This window comes from Orcinus orca, chromosome 16 (genome assembly GCF_937001465.1).
Source record: "Orcinus orca chromosome 16, mOrcOrc1.1, whole genome shotgun sequence".
Taxonomy (NCBI): domain Eukaryota; kingdom Metazoa; phylum Chordata; class Mammalia; order Artiodactyla; family Delphinidae; genus Orcinus; species Orcinus orca.
The window spans coordinates 59,636,741-59,664,645 of NC_064574.1; the positions used below are offsets into that span (position 1 = coordinate 59,636,741).

The 27,905-nt window shown below is 46.0% G+C and overlaps 1 protein-coding gene across 5 annotated transcripts in view; it reads left to right on the plus strand.

Annotated features, from left to right (window-relative positions):
- SNX29 (sorting nexin 29) overlaps positions 1-27,905 on the plus strand; it is a 551,964-nt gene that overhangs the window by 247,840 nt on the left and 276,219 nt on the right. For all 5 annotated transcript variants that reach the window (XM_033428786.2, XM_004270168.4, XM_033428787.2 and 2 more), the window contains one exon: positions 26,401-26,507. In XM_033428786.2, coding sequence (XP_033284677.1) covers positions 26,401-26,507 — 107 coding nt within the window. The remainder of the gene's footprint in view (positions 1-26,400; positions 26,508-27,905) is intronic.

Here is a 27,905-nt window from a genome sequence, read left to right on the forward strand (position 1 = left end):
TCTCATCTGTGGAATAGGGGTATTAACAATGGTTACTTTGTAGAGTTTTTGTATAGATTAAAAGAGTCCATGAAAGGTAACTAACACAGTGCCTGGCATGTAGTAAGCACGCCATAAATGTTAGCTGTTGGGTTTTTATTTTGTTATTACTTTCCTTGTAAAGCACTAATGATGACCCAGAGGGTGTCTACATACGTGGACCCTCTCCTTGGAGTCTGTAATTTGGACTGATATATATTAATACTGAAATAAGTTTAGTTATTGGTGAGATAAGGTGATACCCTTAGTTCAGAGATGGGCATATCTCTTGATGGCTCTAAGAACATGTAGCTTGCAGAAGTTTTGACATAGAACTTTGGATGGTCTGAGGAAGGGAGAGGATGCTGCGGGGGAGGCAGAAGTAATAGTAATTAGTTACAGCTAATAATCCCTCCTCCTTTTTGGGTGGGTCACAGCTGGGGTAAGTCTTTGGATCAAAAACAGCGCTAAGCTTGAGCCTTAATAATTGAGTCCTAGAGTCAAAGAGTAGCCTTTATGCATGACCAGCACAGAAGGGGCAATGTGTGGTGTGCTGAGAACAGTGACCCCAGGCCCGGCAGTCACTGTCCAAAGCAGCAGCTTCAGGGGATCTGCTCAGGTCTGGGGCTTGGGGGTTTGTATGGGTCATAGACAGCTTCTTGGAGGAAGAGATGGGGGAGCTCAGATCTGAAAGGAGGAGGGTGTTCGCCTTTCCTCACCAGGTTTAAGGCCTGAAGAAGGAGGGGAGCAAGGTGTCAGAGGAGCTGAGGAGAGGCTGGTATGTTGGAGCTCGGAGCTCAAGGGGAATGGTGTGGGGCCCAGAGCACCACAGACCCCATAGGTCCCAGGAAAGGGTTTGATGTTTATTCTAAGAAAAATGAAAAGCCTTTGAAGAGTCATGAATAGAAGACTGACAGGGTCAGATCTGCATGTTAAATTTATCACATTCCCCACACTGTGGAGAGAGAATTGAAGAAGCAGAGGCCAGTGGGTGGGGTGACCAGTGGGCCGCTCAGCAGTCATCCAGCCAGGTGTGGTGGTTGACACTTAGGGTGGAGATGATGGGAATTAAAAGAAGATCAAAGGATCCAGGAGAGATGTGGGAAATAAAATGTATAGGAGCAGGAATCCGTGTCTTGTGTTTTTTGATAGAACTCTTTCTTATCGGACTATATTCTTTCGTTAGTCTTTCTTCCTGTACTTAATTTTCCTATGGCCTGCACAGTCTGTTTCCTTTTGCTTTTCCCTGAAAATGATTCTATGGGTAAAAATAAATATCTTCCAACTTAGAGCAGCTCCTCTTCCACATGAAGCAAATAAATGAGTGCCTGAAATGAACAGTGATTTGTAATGAGAAAGGAGCCAGCGGTCTGTGATTGACACAGGTGCAGTGTTTCCTCCCAGAGAGCCATTGGGTCCACGTTCCATTTACAAAACGCACAGCAGGGCCTGCATTTGGTAGTGGTGTTATCCAGCAGGGCATTATAATATTGTGTAGTTTATTTTCAGCCTCTATTAAGGTTGAAAAGTCCCATTTCCAAGCAGTCTTCAGACTAGGGTTGCTTTTTCTTTTGGTTGATTTCCTTACATGGCATGCTCAGGAGGTGCTATTGGAGCGAGTCTTAAAAAAAGAAAACCAGCTGTGTGGCGGCCACATGTGTTTCCTGTTCCAACCCTGAAGTTGTATAAGAATGGCAATCAAGCGCATTTTTATCCCAGAGAAGGGCAGGTCAGCCCCTGGGTGTTGCTGACCAGCGTGGGGTTACCATGGGAACAAGGATAAGGGGAGCATCTCTCAGCCATCCCACCGCCTAGCCCAAGTCACCATCATATGCCTCCTTGCTGGTCTCTCTGCTTCCTCTGCGGCCAGGCCTGCCCCTTCTCTGCTGCCAGGGTGACGATTTGAGAAGAGACATCAAGTCTGTCACTCCCTAGCCTCTGTCTCTCAGGCTTCCCTTCATCCTGAGGACGCAGTCAGGCCCTGAGCACGGCCCTCCGAGCCCCACGCAGCCTGGCCCTGCCCTCCTTTTCCTCTTTGCCTCCTACCACCATCCTGCCCTAGACGCCTCCCCCCTCCTTCCTCTCCGGTGTGGCTCAGTCTCAGGGCCCTTGCTCTTGCTGTCCCTGTGGCCTGGAATGTTTTCCTGCCAGATCTCTGTATGGCCTGCCCTCTTCCTTCAGGTCTCTGCTTAAATATCACATGATCGAGAGGCCGTCCTATCTAGAATAGCACCCCTGACATGGCTCTGTTTTTCTCTGGAGCTCTTGGCACACTGCTTGGCATAAAAATGAATTTATCTGTGGGCTCGTCTGACTCCCTACGAGAATGGAGGCTCTTCGAGGGCAGGGGCTTTGTCTCTTCCGTTCTCTGCCGAATCCTGGGCCCAGGCGGTGACGAGCGCACAGTGCGCTCTGTGACTGTTGTTGAATGAACGAGTATGTGCTTGAGAAGCTCCCCGCTGGGTCGGCCTGATCCTGCCTGTGAAAGTTATCACAGAAAGCACTGCTATTTTTTGCTTCACAAAAAATATTGCTTCACAAATCAGCTCAAAACTCAGTTACTTAAAACCACGACCGTAGCATTTGCTCACTTTTCTGTAAGGCAGGAACCCATCCAGGGCGTAGCTGGATGGCTCAGTGCTTCTGCATGTTGTCTGAGGCCTCAGCTCACTGGCTCGAAGGATTGCAGGCTGCGCCCCGGCTCAGCTGAGGCCTCTGTGTCAGGGCCTCCGTTCTGGCTGTTGGCGGAGGCCGCCCAGTTCTCCTTCCCGTGTTCTCCACGAGCCTGGTCCACACCCCAGTGGTCTCAGAGTTCTGGGGGCGCGTTTCCAAAGGACAAGGCCACGTTTAAGGCTTGTCAAGCCTCTGCTTGTCCCACACCTGCTAATGTCCCATTGGCTGGAGCACGTCTCCAGGCCACGTTAGGGCCGATGTGGGAAGTGACTGCACAGAGGCGGGGATACCAGGAGGGGTGGTTCATTTGGGGCCACTGGTATAACTGGCTGCCATTGGCAGGGTAATATGTAGTTGAAGGGATGGATTTTAGAACCAGCCTGCTGGGTTGGAATCTTTCCTCAGCCACCCTGCGGGGGTATGACTCTAGGTGAGTTTTCTGATTTTCCTGTGCCTCTCTTTTTTCTCATCTGAAGAATGGGGCAGAGGCTACATCCTAGGGTTCTTACTGAGTTTGGTGAGAAATATATGTGAAAGTTCTTAGACTGCTTGCTGGTGTGTAGTGAACACTGTATAAACTATAGGGTGACCATTAGCTATCTGTGTACTGGGCTGTCCTGTCACCCATTTCCCCATTCATTTCTTTGCTCACTGTTCATTCATTTCATTTCTCAAATATTTATTTATTATAAATTTATTTATTTATTTTTGGCTGTGTTGGGTCTTTGTTGCTGCACATGGGCTTTCTCGAGTTGCGGCGAGCGGGGGCTACTCTTCCTTTTGGTGCGCGGGCTTCTCACTGCGGTGGCTCTCTTGTTGCGGAGCATGGGCTCTGGGCACGTGGGCTTCAGTAGCTGTGGCTCGCGGGCTCTAGAGCTCAGGCTCAGTAGTTGTGGTGCACGGGCTTAGTTGCTCCGCGGCATGTGGAATCTTCCTGGACCAGGGCTCAAACCTGTGTCCCCTGCATTGGCAGGTGGATTCTTAACCTCTGAGCCACCAGGGAAGTCTCTCAAATACTTACTAACCACCTGCTGGGCACGCGCCCTGTGCTGGGCTCTGGGATACAGGAGGGTCCCCCCATGGAGCTGGCGGGGGTTGGGGAAGGCAGACCAAGCAGTCAGGATGCAGTCTCAGTGGAGTGTGAGGTGAACGGGCTTGGGGAGCCCCAGTGGGAGTCCTCTCTTGGGGCTGTGGCAGGAGTGGGCCGGAAAGGCTTCCTGCAGGGAAAAACAGCCCTGGAAGGACACGATGGACTCAAGGGGGCAGAAGGTTCCAGGTAAGTGGAAGAGCGTGTGCAAAGGCCCAGAAACGAGAGAAAGCCTGGTTGATGGAGGACCCGAAAGAGTTAATGGGGGGACGGCCCATGCCCTGCTCCCGCGGAGAGACGGACTAGTGGTCTGCTTACTTCTCAGTCTGGGGAGGCGAGGTGCCTGAGGAAGAGCCCCAGGACGGAGGGCCACAGGTGGGAGCTGGGCAGGTGGCCAGTTGGTCCTCAAGCGGAAGAGCCTGGCAGAGAGAAGAGGGTTTCCAGAAGGAATGAAAGTAGACGTCAGTTGGCCGAGAGCCGGCCTGAAGTGCACATGGGTCGGGTTGGGTGGGTGGGGTGCCTGTCCTGCAGGCTGGGTCCCCCGGGAGTGCTGTGTGTGCGCTCTCTGCTCACCTGCTTCCCTGGGTGCAGGCTCTTGAAGGAACAACGCAGGGCCTCACACACGTCCTTGGGTAGTGTTTTGGGAAGATTATTATTTCTGTCCATTCTTTACGCACTCACTTTTGTGCCGGAGATGGAAAGCAGATGGCTCTGTGCACAGATGGGTGAAGCACTGGGAGGTAATCGACCCAGTTGCAGCACATGTGAGATGGGGAGGGCATACAGAGCTGGGCTGTAAGGGTGGCCCAGGGCAGGCTTCTGGGAGGAGGTGACGTCTAAGCTCAGTGCAGAAAGACAAACAGGGATTTTCTGAAAGAGCCCTGTGGGCATCCAGGGATACTGCCAGTGGTTTGGTTCTCTTCCAAGAGGAGTCAGGGTCGCTCACAGCCAGCGTGGGGCTGGAGTGCAGACCACTGACCCAGGAGACTGCCGTTACTTACGGAGACTGTGGGGTGCTGGGAAAATGGCACAACGAAGGGCTGCCCGCTGCTCCTTCTCAGAGCTCCCTGAGAGTCCCTTTCTGGCCTCCAGGGCCCTGCATTTTGGGCCACAGGCTATTGTTATAGTTATGCGTGGCCAGGAGCACAGTCAGAAGTCAGACTGCCTGGGGTGGAGTCTTGGCTTTGCCACTACTAGCTTCCTGACCTCAAGTAAACTACCTTTGCCTCAGTTTGCCCACCTGTGAAGTGGGGGCAATATTAGTTCCTGTTTCATAGAGCTTTTCTCAGGTTTAAACGAGATGATGTGTTCTCAACATCGCTAATTAATAGAGAAATGCAGATCAAAACTACAATGAGGTACTACCTCACACCAGTCAGAATGGCCATCACCAAAGAGTCTACAAATAATAAATGCTGGAGAGGGTGTGGTGTAAGGGAACCCTTCTACATTGTTGGTGAGAGTGTCAATTGGTGCAGCCACTCTGGAGAACAGAATGGAGGTTCCTTAAAAAACTGAAAATAGAACTACCGTATGACCCAGCAATCCCACTCCTGAGCATATATCCAGAAAAGACGAAAACTGTAATTCGAAAAGATACATGAACCCCAATGTTCATAGCAACGCTGTTTACAATAGCCAAGACATGGAAGCAACCTAAGTGTCCACCACAGGTGAATGGATAAAGATGTAGTACGTATATACAAAGGAATATTACTCAACCATAAAAAAGAAAAATAATGCCATTTGCAGCAACATGGATGGACCTAGAGATTATCATACTAAGTGAAGTAAGTCAGACAGAGAAAGACAAATATCATATGATATCACTTATATGTGGAATCTAAAAAAAATACTAACGAACTTATTTACAAAACAGAAACAGACTCACAGACATAGAAAACAAACTTATGGTAACCAAAGGGGAAAGGGGGGAGCGATGAATTGGGAATTTGGGATTAACAGATACACACTACTATATACAAAGTAGATAAACAACAAGGTCCTCCTGTATAGCCCAGGGAACTATATTTAATGTCTTGTAATAACCTATAATGGAAAAGAATCTGAAAAAGAATATATATATACATCATATATTTGTATGTGTGTATATATAACTGAATCAGTTTGCTGTAACGCGAGACACTGTAAATCAACTATACTAAAGTAAAAAAAATAAATAAATGAGATAATGTGTGGCAGACACTTAGAACTGAGGTAAGAACTCAATAAACATAGTTATTTTGGCTCTTACTATTATCGATCCTCAATGGATGCTATCTAGGGTTTTTAATGACCTAAACTTTATGATGCAGAAGCCATTAATCTCAAAGAAAATTGCAGCCCAGGCCCTACTCATTGTGACAAATAATCTCTTCTCCTGCCCTTACCAGGCTTCCCCCAGTCCACACAGATTTTGGGAAGCAAAGTAAATGACAAGACTGTTCACAAACCCACATCTTCAAACCTCAGAGTGACAGATTTAAAGGAAACCTTACTCCTCTCCCCGGTACAAAAGCATGTGAACTCCCTCCCCAGCTTATAGCTGGAAAACCCGAAGCTGCCAGGCTCCCCACCTGGCGGCTCCCCGCCTGGCGACTCCCCCGCCCAGAGCCCCTCTCTACCGACTGGCTTCTTGACCTCGTGGGAATTCAGTTCTTGTAGCTCCAAAATGGGGGAATCCATGTGCTTCGTAACATTGATGAGATAATTCAGTGAGGTTGTGCGCAGGGCAGGTCATAGTACGTGCTCAGTCAGTGCTGGCTGAAACAACAGTAATCTGGCCATCAGCCTGTTATTTCTGACCATTAACTCTCTGTGGACAGGTGCTCATTTCTTGGTCCCATGGGTGCCTTTGTGTCTCACTCCTTCCGTGAAGGGTGCCCTCCCCACACCTGCCTCCTGCTGTTGCTGGCAGCTCGCCTCAGCCCCGAGGCATCACAGGGAAGCTCTCCTCCTCGGGTCGTACCCCTAAGAGGCAGCAGCCCCTCGAGGGGCTCTGGGCGCCCAGCCACGCGGAGCCTCAGTGGGCCGCCAGCTGCCTCTCCAAGTGGCGCGGCGCCCACGGCGAGGGAGCAGCTGTCTCTTCCAGCTGTCTAATTGCTCAGCAGATCCACTTGAGCACCAGTTTAACAAATCTTACTCCTCACCCCAAGACATCTTTTCCGTGATCTGCCTGCCAGCTCAGGATCGGAGTCGGGGAGGAGTGTGCCGTTGGGTGGGAGGAGTGTTCAGGCCCAGATGGAGAAGCTGGTGGTGTTTGGGTCTCTGGGTCATCTCTGTGGGCCCGGCGATCCCAAAGGACTGGTTACTTTTGCTCACTCAGCAGAAGTCCTCTAACCCCCTACCACGTGCCAGGCAGGTCTCGAGATGAGAGAGAAAAAGATGGAGAGACACAGTCATCTGGGCCATAACCCCCTGGTAACTGGGCACTCGCCTGCATGTAGTCATTCATTCGTCGTCCATTCATTCATTCGTTATTTTAATAAATACTAAGTGCCTGTCGTGGGCTGGACACCCTTCTGGGCATCTGGGCAAACAGAGCAGGTGAAGATTCCTGCCCTTGTGGAGTTATGTTCCAGCTAGGGGGAGGTGGATGACAGTCACCAAGTGTGATATGTAATGTGTGGCTGGTTGGAAGGTGACGGTAGCTGTGGAAGAAGGGTAAGAACAGAGCAGGCTGAGGGGCTCAGGAGCGTGGGAGGTGATGGCTTCCCACGCGTGAGGGTGGGCTTCACTGAGAAGGTGATGTGTGAGCACAGACTTGAAGGGGGGGAGGAGTGGCCATCAGGCAGGAGAATGTTCCAGGCAGAGGGGATGGCCCCGTGACAGCCTGGGGAGGGAGTGTGCGCGGCGTGTCTCAGGACCATCAAGCAGGCGGTGAGGGGGAGAGTAGGAGCAGGTGAAGTCACAGAAGCTTCCAGCAGGTCAGATCCTGCAGGGCCCTGTGAACTGCTGTGAGGAGGTTATGTTTTCTCTGTGTGAAATGAGAAGCCCCTGCAGGATTTTGGGAGAGATTGACTTAACGTTTTCAAGCACTGCTTTGGCTGCTGTTTGGAAACTATAGTGTAGGGGGCAGGGGTGGAAGCTGTGGGCTAGGTTGAGTTTGGCTTTGGGCAGAGCAGGCTTTGTCGGGGCGGGGGTGGGGGGAGGGCGATCAGGATTTCCGGTGTGGATGCGCTGGGTCTGAAATATGTGGACAACTGGAGGGAGACAGGCAGAGTTTAGAGGAGGTGCTGGGGCTACTACAGACTTGGAAGGTGTGGACATATCAAGGTATTTAAAGCCCTGAGACAGGAAGAGCTCCCCGAGAGGGCACGTGTAGATGGACCAGGACTGAGCCCCAGGACCTCCCACGGGAGGAGGTTGCAGGAGAGGAGGAGGCACCAGCAAAGGAGATGGAGAGGGAGTGCCTGGGGAGGAAGCAGGGCAGCCAAGGGAGCGTGGGGGCCCGGAAGCCAGACGGAGAGCCTGCTTGAAGGAGAGGTGAGCAGCTGCGCCAGGTGCTGCTGGTGGCCAAACAAAACGGGGACAGGTGACCTTTGGGACCATCTAGTGGTGAGCATTTAGGGTGACATCTACAAGAGCAGATTGGTAGACTGGTGGGGTGATTGGAGAGCGCTGAAGACAGGATAGGAGAAGAGGAGTTGGGAACAGCAGGTGTAGACAGCTCTTTCCAGGAGGCTGGCTGCAAATGAGAACGAGGAAACGTGGCAGTGAATGGCAGGGATGTACAGTGAGACTCTTTTTTTAAAGAGCGGACCATCAACATTCATTCAACAGTTGTTTATGAAGCACCTGCTGTGTGCCGGGTACTGTGCTCCTGTCTGACTTACCTAGGTCCTGAGTATGTGGGACTTAAAGTCTGCCAGGGATAATGGTGGGAGAGGCAGGTGTGACCGCTGACCTCCCCACTTAGCTCCAGATGTGCATCTTTTTGGTGACAGGCCCCCATCCAGGAGCCCTCCCCACAAGTATCGCCTCCTTAGAACAGAAGACACTTCTCTCACCCGGGAAATTCCAGGGGATTTAGGAGCTTTGTGTCAGGAAGCAGGTCAAAGACCTATATATATTTCTTATTGTTTAACAATTTCTGTCTCTACCTTATTAGCTTAGAGGAAGAAATACTTTCCATCTGCACATATCTCGCGGGACTAGTAAAGGTGTGGGAGTTGGTTCCCGAATTTGATGTCTCCTCAGTCAGAGGTGCCAAGTGTGGAAAGAGTGGTTATTTTTTATCTAATATACAATCAGACACCCTCAAGGACTTCCAGCCTCCCTTGGGAAATTTCCTGGAATCTCAGTAGGAGGAGGACCTCTGTCTTGTGTCATTAGCTGACTGTAATAGTCAAGTGCAAAGAGACATTCTACCAGCAGACAAGAGACATCCCATCAGCGCAGAGGCAGAGAGGTGGATTCAGCCCTCCGGCTTGGAATGTTCCAGTTCCTTCCCCAGGTTCCTCCTCCCCTCTCTCTTCTGTCCTCTGCTTCCTCCAGACTCTTTCTTGCTTTGGGTTCTTAGACATAACTAAGGTTTTCTGGGAAGTTGTCAGAGCTGCAGAACATCTCTGTGAGCTTTTCAAAATGGCCTCTGGTTTGTTGTTGATTACCATGTTGTTCCAAATACGTCAAGGTCTCTTTCTCACGTGGGAAAGACACACGCTCAGCTTCCAGGTGTCAGATCGCAGAGTGCTCAGTGGACCAGGCCGCTGTGTCCTTCAGCCCCATCTTTGGTAGGAGGCAGCGTGGTCTCGCTGGCTGGTGTGGGACCCTCCCTCTTTCTGCCCACCCCTGCAGCTCTGTCAAGCCCTAATTATGCTGAGAATGGGGAGTGCTGAGGGTGTGTCTGCCTTCCTTCCTCCCGCAGGGGAGCACTGAGGAGTGGGATTGGGGCCAGCCCTGGAAGAGAAGAAACCTTGGATGTGATTGTTCTCCCATCTCCTAGTCTCTGTCTGTAAGACATTTTCTCATTGCCTTAATGCTCTGGTTCTCACACTTAGTGTGTGCATTGAAATCACCCTGGAATTTATTAAAAATGCAGATTCCTGGCCCTTCCCTCAGACCCATTGAATTAATTTCTGGGAGTGGGGGCCCAGGAACCTGCCTTTGAACAACTTCCTACTCGCATCCCATCCCTCTCCAAGCGATTCTGATGAGGGTGGCCTACAGTTCAACCTTAGAGCCACGCCAGCCTAGTGGACCCCTCTACCGGGGTCCCCAGCACGCCCGCGAGCCCCGTGCCCCGAGTCCCCACGTCAGCAGCCTCCTGCCCCGGCCCCGCACATGAGGCCCTCCGACCTTTGCTCCTCTCCACGAGTCTCCGCTTCTCGTCGTCTTCTCTTCTGTCCCCTTAGGAGGCAGCTGCCACGTCGGGACTTCTCCTGTGCTTCTCTGTGACCCCTTTTTCCTTTGCATTGTGACCTGAATTCATGAGGTGTGAGCTTTCAGCATGATTTCTTTCTAAACCCATCTTTTCTCACCCCTTGAAACATTAGACTTCCCTGTGACCTTGAGTGTCAGGGATGATGATTTTTCTTTTCCTGCCCGTGTTCTGGGCGTCCCTTGACACTGTTCTCTTGCGGGTCCCTGGAGCAGGAACAGTTTTAGAATTTTCAGCATTAATTGTGTGAGCTTTTTTTTTTTTCTTAACCCCTCCTCCTGATGAAGTCCTCTTCCTTGCCTTCTGCAGTGAGGCTTTCCTTGGCTGGCTTTGTCAGTCGGGCTTCCGATGGGTGAGCGTCCTCAAGGTACTTGCTGGTGTTCCCTGTGGGCAGAGTAAACCGCCCCACGGAGCCCAGCCCCGTGGCCCCCACGGTGCGGGCTGTCCATGCCCTGCAGCCTGCCAGGCCCTGGGGGACCTGAGATCCTACCCTGGTGCATTTCAGCCTCATGCTGTCTGTCTGCACACTTTCTCCAGCCCCACGTGACTTTGTCATGCTGCCCCTGGGTCTTAAGGTTTAAACAATGAATATTCGAACCAAAATTGACCAGAAAGTCTTCTGCTTGATTCCATCAGTGAGGGTGTTGAGGCCCATGGAAGTGAGGTCATTGTGCAGGGTCACAGGACACTCTGTGGGAATCTGGGGGTTGGGGAGAATTCGTCAGCTCTCAAAATTTAAAGTGCACACCCCTCGACCCAGCAGCTCCATTTTGAGGAATTCATTGCGAAGAAAGCTTTACACGCGTGAGCAAGAAGATGGGTATGAGACTGCGGATGTGGCGTTATTTGAATCGGGATCAATAAAAGATAGGTGAAATATAGATCATGGCTCCTTCCAGACATGCAGCGGCGGTAGAGAATGAGGCTGGTCTGTCTGTGCCATGGGGTGCAATTGTCAGCGCTGGTTGTGGAGGGAAAGGTAACTATGCCACGTGTGCCACTTACGGTTTACGAAGATCAAAACCTGCACGAGTACACCAGTATGTGTATCTGTATATATAAATACACAGGAAACTATACAGCCTGGAAGAATAATCCTGTGACAATAATGGGAGCAGTGGGATTTTGGGGGGAAGGAGGGTGAGCCTTGGTAAAGGATGCCCTGGACCTTCTATGCTCTGTACTGAGGTATTTCAATTTTTTGTTGAGATATTATTTGTATATCATACGATTCGCCTGTTTTAAGTGCACAATTCAGTGTTTTTTAAAGTGTATTCACGAAGTTGTGCAGCCATCACTGCTTTATTGCTCCGTTTTCATCGCACTGAAGAGAAACCCTGTACCTGTTAGCAGTCAGTCCCCAGCCCCTTTTCCCCAGCCTACGGCAACTAAGAAATTACTTTCTGTTTCTATTGATTTCCCTCTTCCGGCATTTCATATAAATGGAATAACACTACGTGTCCTTTTGCATCTGGGTTCTTTTACTTAGTATAACGTTTTCAAGATTCATCCACGTGTGGCATCTGTCAGCACTTCGTTCTTTAAAAAAGATTAAAACATTTTTTTAATTGTGGTAAAATATATATAACATATAATTGACCATCTGTTTTGAAATGTACAGTTTGGTGGTATTAAGCACATTCATACTGCTGTGTAACCATCACCACCATCCATCTCCAGAGCTCTTTCCATCTTACAAAACTGAAACTCTTCCGTTAAACAGTAACTCCCCATTCCTCCCTCCCCTCAGCCCCTGGCAACCACCATTCTCCCTTCTGTCTCTATGAGTTTGACTAATCTAGGTACTTCATATAAGTGGATTCATACGGTGTTTGCCCTTTTGTGACGGGCTTACTTCACATAGCATAATGTCCTCAAGGTTCCTCCATGTTGTAGCATGGGTCAGAATTTCCTGCCCTTTGAAGGCCAAATGACTATTCACTGTATGTACAGACCACGTTGTGTTTATTCATTCAGCCCTGGACACTAGGGCTGCTTCCTTCCACCTTTTGAACATTTGGAGACAAGTTTTTTTGTATATTTTCAGTTCTCTTGGGTTGAATTTTTTTAAACTATGAACTTGTGCTGATGTATTGCTTTTGAATTTGTAATGAAATGGGGAAGAGAAAATAAGTCACATCCACGATTTCAAGGTTTCCTGCGTTTTTTTTTTCTGGGACGTGGCGCCACATGGGGGGAAAAAACCCCAACATCCTGGAGAAGAACAAACCCAAGTTGTCTGAGGCTGGCTCAGGCTCTGCCTCTGGAATCCTGACTCCTGTGTGTCTGTGCCAGGCCAGAGCTCCCACGCTGCAGCTCCTGGGCAGAGGTTGTAGCATCGTGGTTCAGATAGCAGCCTCAGAATGCGAAGGCAGATGCTATGTGCCAGTGCACGTGAGGTGCTTACTGTAGTGCCAGTGCCTGGGAAGCATCCAATAAGTATTAACTGTCGTTATTATTGTCTTCTGCTCTTGGCCAGTCGCCCAATTCCTGAAGAGTTACACAGGCCAAGTGAGAGAGTGAGTGGGTACACACCTTGGCGAGAGTGCAAACTGTCTAGAAATGTAATGGAGTATCTATGACTTGTCGGCTGGGTTGGATTTATACCCTGTTAATGGCCCAGTGGTATGGTGTATGTACAACAGGGGCATGAAAATATTAAGATGGATTATTTTTCCTGCAGTGAACATGTGTTACTTTTATAATTTGAGAAAATAAACTTGTGAAAGGAACAAAGAGAAAACATAACCACAAGTTCCGAGAACCATGCTAAACGAGCCTCGTCAGCTGGACGGCATCTGCAGTAAGAGTGGCAGATCTCTGCTGACTGATTTTCTTGGTACGTTGATACATTCAGACTCAAAGAGGTGTCTGTCAGCCCGGAATTATCGAGAATCTGATTTATGCCTCATTGGATTCTGGATGTTTTGTGGGTTCAGAGAAACAGGATGGAGCCTTTGCCTTTTAGGAGCTTCTAGTCTGGGTAGACGGTCAAGGTCACCATCTCACGTTCTGTTAATTACCTGACAGCTCCCACCACCATCGCCATGTATGCAGCATGTTTTCTGCACCAGGCCTCTGCTAGCCGCTTCATCTCTTTGGGAATCCTCCATTGTTGCCCTGCAGGATGGGTGTGATTATCCCCTCTTTACCAAGCAGGAGACTGGGCTCAGGGCAGCTGAGGACCTTGCAGAAAGGGGACCAGCTGGCATTCGAACCCAGGTCAAGCTCTGTGCCTTTTGCACTGTTGTGTCCTTCTCATTCTGTTGACACATTTCCTTTTTTTTAAAACTGCACCACATTTGCCTGTGGGATGGTGCAGAGTCCTAGGGACCGAGGCAGTTCAGAGAAATCTTCCACGTGGGCTTTTGAAATTCCAAGAGCCTCTTCTTAAGGGCAGGTTGTACAGTGATTTCCTAAGGAAGGTTTGATGCCCGTAAACCCAGGGCTTACAGATGAACAATTCCTGCCTCTGATAAATGTGGCATTGCTGCTGTAAGAATGAATTGCAGAAGTCACACGTGCTTGTTGTTCCGAATAAAATGATTCAGAGCTTTAGAATGAAAACACTGATTGTTATCTACTGCTCTCCACACCCAGGTGACCGGGGTTAATAGTTCGGGTTGGCCCTGTGTCCTTGCTCAGACAACCAGGTAGACGTCCAGCTCGTGCCTTTCCTCCTACCTCCCTCCCCTCTCCCTCCCACCCAAATGGAACCACGTTACACACATTTCTGCTACTAGTGGAATTCTTGAACCTAGATATATCTGTTTTGGAATGAACAGTTTTGTAAACAACATTTGAAGCCGTCCGTGTCATCTTGTCCCGTTGCTGACAAGCTGACCCTCGTGGGTCTGTAGAGTGTGGTCAGGTCCAGAGTTCTGTTCAGCAAACACTTTTGCACCACTTAGATCACGGCAAGAAATCGCTCCGTCTGGCATGCCCAGCTGCTTGTTTTATTCCAGCAACAGAGTGGTTTTCACTCTCAAACTGCTTTTCACTTAGGGGGAGAAAGACATCTCTCAAGTTTCCATCAGAGCCTCTGCTAGGCTGCATCACATGAGCAGGTGAAAATGTGGTTGGCGAAGGGTGTGATGACAGTTCTGGTTTTATGCACCAGCCATTCCCAGCTGTCCCTGTGCATGTGTTATATATTTAGATGATCCCTTGGAAGAGAGATGTGGCATCTACACAGGCGAGCAGATTTCTCTGGAAAGGCCTAGAGGAGATGGAAACTTCTAATGAAAAGACTTTCTGATTTGAAAAAGAAGGCAGGCTCTCACTTTATATTTGCCTTAAAAAAATTGTCATATCTTTAGTGCTTGGAGCGAGAATATAAAGTAGCTTGTATTCTTTTGTTTAATCCTCACAAGAGGTATTATTATCCCCTTTTACAGATGAGGAGACTGAGGCTCAGAGACTTGAAGTCATGTGCCTACGATCTCACTCTGCTTAGTGACAGAGCTAAGATTTGAATCCAGGGATGCACTTGTGTCTCTGTCCACACTTCTGTACTTCTGATCATGTATATAATTCTTTGTCTGTTAGAAAAACAGTATCCCTCTCGATCCCATGGTTCCCGGTCCTGTTCTTGAGGGATACAGACGAGCGTGCACCCCTTGGATAGATGTTGTTGGTGTGGATGTCACTTGTTAAGACATTGTTGGGTAACATTTTCTTAGCCTGGCTATCACGTGTCCCCTGATTTTAACCAGAGAATCGTCTATCTGTGAGGTGACTCGGTGTATATCAAGTTTTTGGAGAATCAGGTTTCAGCGTTCTGGAGAGTTTGAAATTTATAGTTACCTGTGAGAAGGCAACCAAAAATGTGAGCATGTGTATGTTTGTGTGTGTGTGTGTGTGTGTTTGATGCATGTAGGGAAGTAGGTTTCCTCTGAGGTTTCAGCATGTGGCCTGGGAAGTCTGTCACAGGTGGAAATTGGTGACACAGTGACCAGTAGGCTCAAGAGGTAGGGAGGCAGTGTGGTGAGTTGGGGAGAGCATGGGGCTTTGAAATCAGGCAGACTGGGGTTGGTAGTACAGTGTTGTCAAAGAACCCACACCTCCGTTTCCTCATCGTTGCAGTGGAGATACCACACAGTGGTATTTCGAGCCGGATATGAAATGATATAAATCATCGGCTCATCGGGCTCCGTAAACAGTAGCTTTTCCCCTTTATTGCTGCCTGTAGATGTTCTGTCTGTGCTGCAGCCTGAGACCATAGCAGGGAGGTGGAAACTCTTCCGGCTCCAGCTGGGAGCGGCCGTTCCTGCTCCATGCCACGGTCTCCTGTCTGTTTCACCACCTTCTTCCCCAAGTACTATCGCCTGGCTTCTCTTGGGAAACCCTAGGTTGAATCAAGATATCTCAGTCTGGGGGGACTCCCTTCCCCAAGGTCGAAATGAGCTGACTAGCAGCCAAAGTTCATTGGTTGCCCCGTCCCTACAAAGCCTGGACATGTTCAGCGATAACTCAGAAAGCCTTGTCAGAAGCTCTTCTGAGAGACGCCGGAAACTTGCTGCCCTGGTGACACCTGGTTCTGTGACGCTGGAGCCGTGCGGGGCTGGTGGCAGTGTTGGGTTCCCTCTGTCTGCTGTGTAACCTTGGGGCAGGGAGAGAAACCCCTCAAGCTCTCCTTAGCGTTTGGGCCTCATGAATGCCTGCTGGACAAAGGTCTGAACCAGAGGGTGAACGAGTCTCCCTTAGTTACTCAGCTGCTGACGGGGCTGGGGCGGGAGCGTGCTGTGGGGGAAGGAACACGGGCTTGGGTTTCGTCCTGAACCTCCCCTTTGGTACCTGTCTGACCTTGGGCTAGCCCCTTAACGCCTTGGAAACTCATTTTCCTGGGTTAATAACATCTACCATGCAGGTTTATTGTCAGAAGAATACATGATATAATAATGTGCTAGCAGCGTGCCTGGCAAGGCAGAAGCCCGGTAGAAGGATGACCCCAGCGGTAACATCATCTGTGCTCCTGGCTGCACACGGTGCTGAGTGCTTCGCCTGCATTGTGGTGTTTCACCCTGTGGTTCTTTGCGGTTGGGGCTGTTACTGTGACTATTTTGCAACAGGAGGAAACTCAGCTTTCAAAGGTGGGGTGGTCTCACCTAATTCTATGGTTCTTATCCGGATGCTCTTGTCTCCTAATTTTGTGTCTCCAACCCTGACCTCTCCCCTAAACTCTAGACTCATGTGCTACTGCATTTTTGATATTACCTCTTAGACATGCTTGTATCAAACCTAGCTTGTCTGAAAACCAAACTCCTGGCGGTCACTCGCCCTGCTCTTTCCCCAGTCTCCCCGGCTCAGTCAGATGATGGTTCCATTCTGCAGGTTCTGGAGGCCAGAAATCTTGGTGTTACATTGACTCCTGTCTTCACCCAACCCCACATCAAATCTGACTTTTCTTTCTCGACCTCTTCTACTCCTTGTCACACCCATTGCTGTCACCATGGTCCAGGCCAGCATCATCACCCCCTGCCTGGACCACTGCCGTAGCGCCCTAACCCGCTCTGTGCCCTGGATTCTCTCGGAAGAAGGTGCTGCTACAAAGTTAGGACACAGGAGGCGCCCTGGGGGATAATGCCCGTGAAATAGAAAGGGGACAGGCAGCACCGGGCTGGGAGAGCCTCAGGTTTGGATGCAGATTTAACAGAGTTTTGCCCACCCACCTTGTTGGGGAGCTCTGGGCAAAGACTGCTCATTAGAGGGGCCCCACATTGCCCCGAGGTACCGCTCTGTGCTCAGCCACCGGCTAGGGCTGCCCTGAAGGAGTAGCGCATCTGGAAGGGGCTGCAGCTGGTGGTTGTCAGCTAACTTCATTCCTTGCTACTGGTAGAGCAGTGAGTTCTCCCTTGAAGGGAGACCTGAGCTGGGTACATCCCCAGCCACTACACCTCCTCTCCCAGCTTCCACAGTTGCCCCTTCATAGAGCCAGTAGAATGATCTTTAAAAAAAATAGGTCTGATCATACCACCTTTTGTTCAGTCTTCCAGGGGCTTCCTGTTTTGCTCAGAATAAAATACTATAGCCTGCAAACCCCTGCCATCTCCTCTGTGGTCTCATTTCCTGTCGATCTCTTTCTCATGCATTATCCTAAAGCCACACTGGCCTTCCTACTGTTCCTGGAACACATTAGGCCTGTGCCTACCTCAGGGCCTTTGCACTTGCCATTCTCAGGAACGCTCTCCACCCCCCCCACCCAGGGCTTTGCATGGCTCACTCCCCCACTTTATTCTGGTCTATGCTCAGATGGTACCTTCATGGTGAGGCCTTTCCTTATACTTTATATAATTAGTATTTCTCCACCACCATGCTTTAACCCTCCCAAAGCACATCTTACAGCCTGACATATTAAAGAGTTATTTTCTGACTCCTCCCACTAGAGTGTAAGCTTCATACTGGCATTCCCCACCGCCCCCCTCCCCGCCCCCATACATCCCTGTATTAAGTATCTAGCGTCTAGTGCCTGGCATGTAATGAATCTTAAGTAGCCAGTTGTTGAGTGAAAGGATGAAACACTTGCCCAAGGTCACTCACTGGTGAGTGGTGGGGCCAGACTTTGCACCTGGTATCTGTCTGATTGCAGAGCTCACGCTGCCTCATTCGCTGTGCTCTCCCCCTGCCTCAGCGAGTGCTTGGAGGACGGTACATGCTGTTATTACTGAAGACTGTTTCCTTTGCTGGAACAAGTGTGGGTACCTGCTGTTTTGTAAGGATCACTGTCACCTTACCCAGGAGGAACTGTTCTCCTTTGGAACCTGCACGTGTCCCAGATTCCCATCACACCACACCCAGCCCCCTGTTATAGGACCCGGCACACCTCCTTTTGTGCATTAGAATGTTCAAGGGAACCATCTCTGAGTTTTAAATTGTTCTTTATCCTCTTTCACCACCAGCATCGCATACTGTTTGCATCCGGGTCAGGCTAAGCTTGTTCAAATTGAAAGCAGAACAGTAACCTTATCATACTGTTTGCCATGCTGCTTTCCATGGTATCTGAAGTTTTGCTTAAAATAATTTAGGCAAAAGCCCCCGTGTGTTCTCTGGTGCTTTGACTGCCAGTGAGACCAGCATAGCGTCTGCTTATTTCAGGTGACTTATCACAGACACCTCAGCAGGCAGCAAGGAGGTGACAAACTGTGTCATGTTCCCTAAGTTTAAATGACCTGCTAGTGGCGCTAACAAACCCACAGCTTTTCTGGAACATGACAGATAGTTCTGATTTACAGTCAGTGTCTTTGTGCTTCTATCAAACACAGTTTCAGTGTCTATTTGGATTTAAAGAGAGAAGGCTTATTATTTTTGCCAAATTTTTTCCATTTGGAGTCTAACTTCGATAATTATACCATCAAGGAAATAGCAGAGAAAACTGCTGACTACTCAGAGTATGTGCAAGGGAATGAAGTGTAGATGTTCCTGTGAATAATGTGGATATTCGCTAGGTTGCTTGGGTTATGGGGCATCCTGTGCTAGACAGATGATGTAGATAGCTTCACCTTTGGCACACGCCTCAGCTGGCCAGACTGAGTTCTGTATGGAGGCTCCAAAGTGCTGTGTAAGATGAAGCAATATCATTGTTTTATTTATATGAGAACCCATTGTGTATGGATGTAGCTTTCAAATTTCGTTTAGCAAATTAAATACAGCCCTTACCCTGTTTTGCTTTTGGACCTGTGTTTATGTTTTGGTCTTTTCAACACAGTCCCCTCCCCGCCCATCCTCCCGGGATAGGTTCCAAGAGCCCAGGGGATGCCTGAAACTGCCCATAGTACCACATCCCCTATATGCTGTTTTTTTCCTGTACTAATGGGCAGGTCGTATATACAGCATTGGATACTCTACCCAAAGAGGTGAGTCACGTCCTGGAAAGGACAGAGCAGGGTAGTGCAAGGTCTCACCATGCTACTGAGAATGGTGCATGATTTGAAACTTACAAATTATTTATTTCTGGAACTTTCCATTTAATATTTTTTGGACCACGGTTGACCACAGGTAACTGAAACCGGGGGGAAGTAAACTTGTAGATAAGGTGGGGGGTGACTACTATACAGCTTAAGTTTCTTATCCACAGTTGAAATATCTAACCATGTGGGTGAAAGTTTCTTTCTGTCCTGTTGGGGACCAGCAGCTGCCCTCTTCGTGCAGTGCTTGAGCAGGGCAGAAGGTCAAGTTCTGAACACTGTCAAAGTAACTCAAAATATGGACCGAGATTGTTAATGAAAAAATTTTAGGTTTACGATGGCATAGTCTTGTACTCTGGAATTCAGAGTGAGCTATTTTGGAAACGAATAGCGTTTCCTCCTGGGCTGTTAAGTTGTCTGTCTCTCTGTTCCAAGACTAATGGATCACTCTCAGGAAATAGGTATCTTAAAAGAACAACAACAGACTTGAAGTGTGATCAGTCACAAATGTTTGTATCGGTTGTTCAGATTTGACTTGCAGAATTCAATCACAGTTGATCCTCTCCAAGTTGATTGGTTTACTGGAGGATGTGCAGAGTGTGTGAAATGGGCTGTAAGCTGCCATTTTTGGCTCTCATGACTTGGCGTTACTCACACTTTTATTATGCTGTCTTCCTTGAACGCCTGAATGTTCTCTTGCTCCCGAAGCAGATGAAATCTTCTTGACTTGAAAATACACAGATCAGATGGTGGTGCTTGTACAAACTTCAGCTAAAGGGACAACTAACTTCTGGTGCCTCGCCACAGCTCACCTTGCCAGTAGAGAGGCGGGGAGTGTCTAACCGATGAGATGGCTCCCCTCACTTTCCTAATATTAATCTATAAGCTATAGAGATACATCTTTATCCATTCATATGTTGATGGACACTTAGGTTGCTTCCATATCTTGACAATTGTAAATAATGCTCCTATGAACACTGGGGTGTTTGTATCTTTTCAAATTAGTGTTTTCATTTTCTTCAGATATATACCCAGTAATGGAATTGCTGGATCATATGGTAGTTCTGTTTTTAGTTGTTTTGAGGAACCTCCATACTGTTTTTCACAGAGGCTGCAGCAATATATATTCTTGCCAACATTTGTTATTTGTGGTCTCTTGATGATAGCCATTTTGATAGGTGTGAGGTGATGCTGCATTGTGGTTTTGATTTGCATTTCAGTGATGATTAGGAACGTTGAACATCTTTTTGTGTGCCTGTTTGCCATCTGTATATCTCTTTTTGAAAAATGTCTATTCAGGTCTTCTGACCATTTTAAAGTTGGGTTGTTGTTGTTGTTTGGTATTGAGTTGTATGAGCTGTTTATATATTTTGGATATTAGCCCCCTTTTGGTTATATTATTTGCAAATATTTTCTCCTATTCAGTAGGTTGTCTTTTTTGCTGTTGTTTATGGTTTCCTTTGCTGTGCAAAAGCTTTTAAGTTTAATTAGGTCCCATTTGCTTATTTTTGCTTTTGTTTCCTTTGCCTTAGGAGACGGATCCAAAAAAATACCACTACAATTTATGTCAGACAGTGTTCTGCCTATGTTTTCTTTTAGGAGTTTTATAGTTTCTGATCTTACATTTAGTTCTTTAACTCATTTTGAATTTATTTTTGTATATGGTGTGAGAAATGTTCTGATTTCATTCTTTTACATGTATCTGTCCAGTTTTCCCAGTACCAGTAATTGAAAAGACTGTCTTTTCCCCATTATATATTCTTGCCTCCTTTGTTGTAGATTAATTGACCAAAAGTGCATGGGTTTATTTCTGGGCTCTCTCTTCTCCTCTATTGATCTATATGCCTGTTTTTATGCCAGTACTATACTGTTTTGATTGCTGTAGCTTTGTAGTCTTGTCTGAAATCAAGGAGTGTGATGCCTCCAGCTCTGTTCTTTCTCCAGATTGTTTTGGTTAAATGGAGTCTTTTGTATTTCCATACAAATTTTAGAAGTATTCGAGTTCTGTGAAGAATGCCATTGGTATTTTGATAGGGATTGCATTGAATCTGTAGATTGCCTTGGGTATTATGGTCATTTTAACAATACTAATATTTTCAATCCATGAACACAGTGTATCTTTCTGTCTGTTTGTGTTGTCTTCAGTTTCTTTCATCAGTGTCTTAAAGTTTTCTGAGTACCGGTCTTTTACCTCCTTGATTAGATTTATTCCTAGGTATTTTATTCTTTTTGATGTGATGGTAAATGGGATTGTTTTTTAAATTTGTCTTTCTTTATAGTTCATTATTAATGTAGAGAAATGCAACAGATTTCTGAATATTATTTTTATATCCTGTAACTTTACTGAGTTCATTAATGTGCTCTAGTTGTTTTTTTGGTGGTATCTTCAGGATTTTCTATGTATAGTATCATGTCATCAGCAAACAGTGCCGGTTTTACTTCTTCCTTTCCAATTTAGACTCCTTTTATTTCTTGTCTGATTGCCGTGGCTAGGACTTCCAACACTGTGCTGAATAAAAGTGGCGAGAGTGGGCATCTTTATCTTATTCCTGATCTCAGAGGAAATGCTTTCAGCCTTTCAGCTTTTTATTTAAAAATTAAAAAAAATTTATTTCACCAAATGAAATTGAGTTTAGTTTTTAAAAAAATTGAGCTTTTGTACATAGCCTTGTGGTAAAAGACCTGATACTCTAGCAACCATCTTTCCCCATTTCCCACTCCTCACAAGCAACTGCTTCAGACTTCTTAACTGATTGTTTTAGTAGTTACCTTCATATCTCTGAATAATGTGTGTCTATTGCCATTTGTTGATTTTTTAGTTGTAGGTGTTGTTTATTGATTTCTCACTGTGGAAGATGAAGGGTAGCATTCTCTGATCCTCCACGCCCTTGAGTGTACACACACAGACATATACACGCACACACCCTCCAGCTGTCATATAATCTAGCACAGTCATGTGCTCATTTTGGTTAGATCCATGATCCACGATTACATTATTATGACTCTGAAAATGTTCTCTACAGTTGAGCCATGAGATACATGATTAGTATTTTTGGACAACTTGTAAATTTCTTTGAAGTTAATACTTATCTGTTTTTTGTTTTTTAAATTTTATTGGTATTCTGCATACTTATCACTAATTCAACTTCAGAATTTCCCTCAGTTATATAAATCTCAATGTTTTCAAACACTTGAGTCATCAGTGTCATCCTGAGGCAGTCTCTCCTGGGGTCCTCTGACCTGTAGCTGGAAGAAGCCTGACTACTCTGTGGGCCTGTACTCTCCAATTCACTCCTCCTTTATTGAGATATAATTCATATATTATACAGTTCACCCCTTTAAAGTGCACAGTTCAGTGGTTTTGGTATATTCACAAGGTTGTGCAACCATCATTTTCTGTTTCCAGAACATTATTTATCACCCCAGAAAGAACCCTGATACTCATTAGCAATCACTCCCCATCACTCCTTCCTCCCAGCCCTTGGAAATCAATACCACTCTGGACATTTCATGGAATCATGCAGTATGAGGCCTTTCACTTAACATCACGTGTGGCTTTTTTCACTTAACATCATGTTTTCAAGGTTCATCCATGTTGTGGCCTGTGTCAGTACTTCATTCCTTTTTAAAGCTGAATAGTAACCCATTGTATGGGCATACCACACTTTGTTTATCCGTTTATCCATGATGGCCTGCAGGTTCTTCCCACTTTGGTTATCATTAAGAATTTTCTCAAACTCACTTTTGTGTTGGATCTCCTATATCTTGGCATCTCTGTCTTCCTCTTCCTGGATTTCTTCTCTTCTTTGGGTGGGAGGTAACATTTTTGAGAGGTTGCATGTCTGTAAATGCCTTTACCCGCTTCTCACATGGTTTGGCTTTGTAAATCATTCCGGGTTGGAAATAATTCCACTCAGGACATTGAAGATTCATTGTTTTCTAGCTTACAGTGATGCTGTTCAGAAATCCTATGCCATTTCTGATTTTTTTTATCCTTTGTAAAACTTCTGCTTCCACTCCAGGAGTTTGTACCCTCTCCTCTTTGTCTCCTGTGTTGTGGAATTTCACTGTGAGCACGTGAGCATCGCTTATCATCAAGCTTATCCTCAGTAGAGCTCTTCAGCTTCAACACTCATGTCTGGTGGTTCTGGGACATTTCTTGAATTGTATCTTTGACTTCCTCCTCTCTGAGTTATTTTTTCTTTCTTGAGCTCTTCTCATTTGGTAATTCTTGATTTCCTTTTTTGTTCTCCATTTTGTCATCCTCTGGCTCTATTCTCTAGAAATTTCTTTACCGTCTATCCCTTATACGTGGTATTCCATTTTTGCTGTCATAGTTTTGCTTTCCAAAGGGCTTTTATACATTCTGTGTGTTCTTTTCAAGTGTCTCCCTCTTCCCGTTTCTCAACTGCACCTTCTCCTCTCTCTCTGGGAGTATTACCGGTAGTTTGCTTTTGAAACGTTCTTCTCACTTAATAATTTTTCTTTCCTACATGTTGATTTCTCTATTTGTGTATTCTGGTCCCTGTCTTTCATCTTAGGTGCTTGCCTCAAATGTAAGGTGATTTCTGGCCGTCTTCTCAGATGTAGGAGTGGGGCACTAAAACACTGATTGAGGGGCTGTGCCATTTTCCCGGAAAACCCCCCACATTGAGCCCTTTCCTCTTTGGCTGGTAGATTCCTAGGAAATTATTTTCTGTTCCCTTGCTTAGAGGTATATGCCTGATGCCTGCTGCTCTGGGAGTGGGGAGGGAAGAAGAATGGCAAAACTTCAAAAGTTCAGTGTGTATTATTTTGACCTCTGTTTTTAGTAAGATACCCCTACCTTCAACTCAGGTGCAGCTACTGGTTTTTTTGGGGGTTTTTTTTTTAACCTTTTCTGGAGAATAAACCCCTAGTCTTCTGCTAGTTGCTTCTTAAGGCAGACTTTTATCCCTTCTTTGGACTTTCAGCTGGTGTTCACTTCCGCTTCTAGCAGTGTCTCGTGTTAGCAATTTATGCAAGTTGTTCACTTTAATCAGATTGTGTTTTGCAGTTCCCCACTTGTAGCTGAGAATGAAATTTTCTCAGGTCTGTCAGGTTCCTCACCAGTTACCTACCTTCTTCTCAGCTTCTAAAATTTTGTTGTGTTGTTTTCTCTCTCATTCTCTTTTTCTTTAAGGGTGGTGCCTTTAGAAGGAATTATTTTTAATTGGTATTTTAATGAGATTTTGAGAGGTTGTGAATGTAAATTAACATGTTCAATCTGTCAACTTCAACAGGTTGTTACTGGGTCACTCCTTGCAGTAGTGGCTGGAGCTATACTCACTGCTGGGATGGAAACCACTTAGGGTTTTATTCCAGTATGTTCTGTGTCGTCACTCAGGGGCCTTGCTACCTCTGGGGCCCTGACCAGCCGTGGCCTGATGGAAGCTCCGTGAAGGGCTGAAGGTGGAGCCACTGGTCAGTTCAGGCCCAGCAGCGAGTCCCATTGTTGCTCAGCTTTTCCCCGTGTTGACTTCTCCCTCAGTGCCTGACCAGAGCCCGTGTCTCTCGAATCCCAGTCGCTGGGGGGCTCACCTTAGCTTCCTGTTCTGCCTCATTGCCGTCTCATCACACTTGACGGGGCAGCCAGGAATCTCATCCCAGGACACACAGGCATCTACATCTGCATCCCTGATGCTCGTTTTCAGACGTGGGGTGAATCCATAGTCACACTACTAGGTCTTAACTGCTCGTGCAGGAGTTCTCCACTGCTCTCCTTCTGCTTATCTTGGAATTATCTGGCTCCTTCCCAGTTTTTATCTCTTTACTCTTCTCTATAAAGTGAGCATATGTGGGTATATACCGGATAGTAGAAACAATGCCCATGGGCATCTACTGTACTCTTTTTTTTTTTTGAAGTATCGTTGATTTACAATGTTGTGTTAGCTTCAAGTGTACAGCAAAGTGATTCAGTTATACACATATATATTTTTTTCAGATTCTTTTCCATAATAGGTTATTACAGTTCCTTGTGCTATACAGTAGGTCCTTGTTGTTTACCTATTTTATATAAAGTAGTGTGTATCTGTTAAACCCAAATTCCCAATTTATCCTTCCCCTCCTTTCCCCTTTGGTAACCATAAATTGGTTTTCTTTGTCTGTGAGTCTATTTCTGTTTTGTAAATAAGTTCACTTGTATCACTTTTTAAGATTCCGTACGTAAGTGATATCATATGGTATTTGTCTTTCTCTGTCTGATTTACTTTACTTAGTATGATAATGTCTAGGTCCATCCATGTTGCTGCAAATGGCATTATTTCATTCTTTTTTATGGCTGAGTAATATTCCATTATGTATATGTACCACATCTTCTTTATCCATTCATCTGTCAATGGACACTTAGGTTGCTTCCATGTTTTGGCTATTGTAAATCACGCTGCTATGAACATGGGGGTGCATGTATCTTTTCAAATTAAAGTTTTCTCCAGATATATGTAACTCGTGTTTTTGGCTCATACAGCTTAATATAAAAAAAAAAAAACCCAATCAAAAAATGGGCAGAAGACCTAAACAGACATTTCTCTGAAGAAGACATATAGATGGTCAACAGGCATGTGAAAAGATGCTCAGTATCACTAATTATTAGAGAAATGCAAATCAAAACTACAATGAGGTATCACTTCACACCAGTCAAAATGGCCATCATTAAAAAGTCTACAAGCAATAAATGCTGGAGAGGGTGTGGAGAAAAGGGAACCCTCCTCCACCGTTGGTGGGAATGTAAATTGGTGCAGCCACTATGGAAAAGGGTATGGAGGTTCCTTAAAATACTGTGCTAATTCTTGTGCTGACCTGAGAGTCAGTATCTCATGAAGATGTCTTTGCATTGTCATTGTGCATTGGTTTTAGAGTTTTTCCAGAAGATTCCTTGGTTCTAAATATAATCTGAGCCCCATTACCATTTCACTTCAGGCTCTAGGCAGGCGCTATCTCCTGGAAAACTTTTTTGTTGGAGAAAAAGAAATTTGACCAGTATAAAAGATGTAAGTGTAGGCTCTTATATTTGCCAAAACATTGTCTGTTTTCCCCTGAAATGGAAAGTAGCTATAGGATTGTTCCCCAGACTGCTATGCATCTGTCTCTAGGACAGTTATTGCTGTTCTTAAATACAGCTTATCATTTGATTTATTATACTTCTGTGAAAATGATGCAATGCTGAAGTAATTAGTAATTGTGATCTTTTTTTTCTCCTTTAACAAGAGCTTTCTCTCTGGAGAAGCCATTTGGAAAAGAAGATTTTTTTTTTTTCCCCCAAATGGGAGAATTATTTTTGATTACTGTTAAAATACTTATGGAATGTCTTTCTTTTCCTAAAGTTGTACCAAATCTTTGGAATGTCGATGGAGAAGTTACAGTCACTGACCAGAAGCCGGGAGAAGTTGCCGAGGAACTAGCCAGCTCCTATGAAAGGAAGCTCATTGAGGTAAGGGCGACAGAGTCCGCGTTTACTCCCGACATCGGCTGCTTTGGAGATTTTCAGACGGAGGCCCCGCCTGTTAAACAGATGTCAGCAAAACAAGCAGTCACACACTCCGCCTCCCACAAACAAAACACAAAATGATAAAACCATTGCAGTTGATAGAGAAAAGTAAGAAAGACGTGGTTCTTTGAAAAATATCATTTAATTAGAAACCTGTGGCAAGGAGATAAGAGAGAAAACGTGAAAAATAAGAAAACAGTTGTACCCTTGGCTTTGGAGAATATTCAAAACAGAAGAGAATATCACATACAACTTTGTGCTGAGAAATGGGGAAATAGGGATGAGATGGACTGTTTTCTAGGATCGCATTCAGTATCAAAATTCATTGAAGATGAGGCAGGCTACCTGAAGGGACCCAAAAAATCTGTGGAAGAAAGTTATAAAAGTTAAGAAAGAACTGTATCCCAAGAAGGTAGCAAGCCTGGATGGTTCTATGGTGATTTTCAGAGCACCCTTCAAGGTGTATACAAAAAGTCCTTCACTATTTATATTTTCTTAGAGCATTTTTTATCTATATCTGTACCTTGGTTCAAGTGTGTATCACTCCAGTATAAAAAATCTGACAGAGATAGCAGAAACAAGAAAAGTATAGACTGGTAGCATTTGTGCTTGGATACATAACAATTCCAGAAAGGTATCGCTCTGTCAAATTCAGTCATATATTAAAGGAACAACATATATAAAAAGTTAAAATGTATTTAGGATTTCTAGGATGGTTTAACATTAGGAAATTCATCTGTTAAGTCCACCCATTAATAAATCAAAGGAGAAAAACCGGATATTTATCTTGATAGGTACCAAAATGTCCATTTGGTAACACTCATCATCGATATCTGATAAAATATTCTCGGTAAATGAAGAAGAAAGGTCCTTTTTTGGTATGATCAGATGCTTTTGTCAGAAACCATTAATTATCACCATACTCAATGGTAAAGCTGGGAGAGTAAGTTTTTGATTAGGTAACTAATATATATACAGGTGTGTGTATGTGTCGTGGTGATCCAGTGGTGGTAGTATTTATTACAAGTCATGTATGTTTGTGTACATACACACATAAAAGTATACACCTATACTTAGTACTTTCTAAATCTTCTACGGTGAGTAAGTTTTATTTTTGGAATCAGAAAAACACCCACAGTTGCCGTGGAGACGTGCCTGACCTGGGGTGGGCTTCAGGGGTAGGGCCTTTGAGGAGCAGCCCCTGAGCTCATTCCGGTTCAGGCTGCCATCCTTGTGGTCTGTTTCCTCTGTCTCTAAATGACCTCAAAAGAAGGGAGCTGACTTTAGAAGCAACTTGAGTTCTAATCAGGTGAGCTCAAGGGAAAGCAAGCCAAGGTCTCA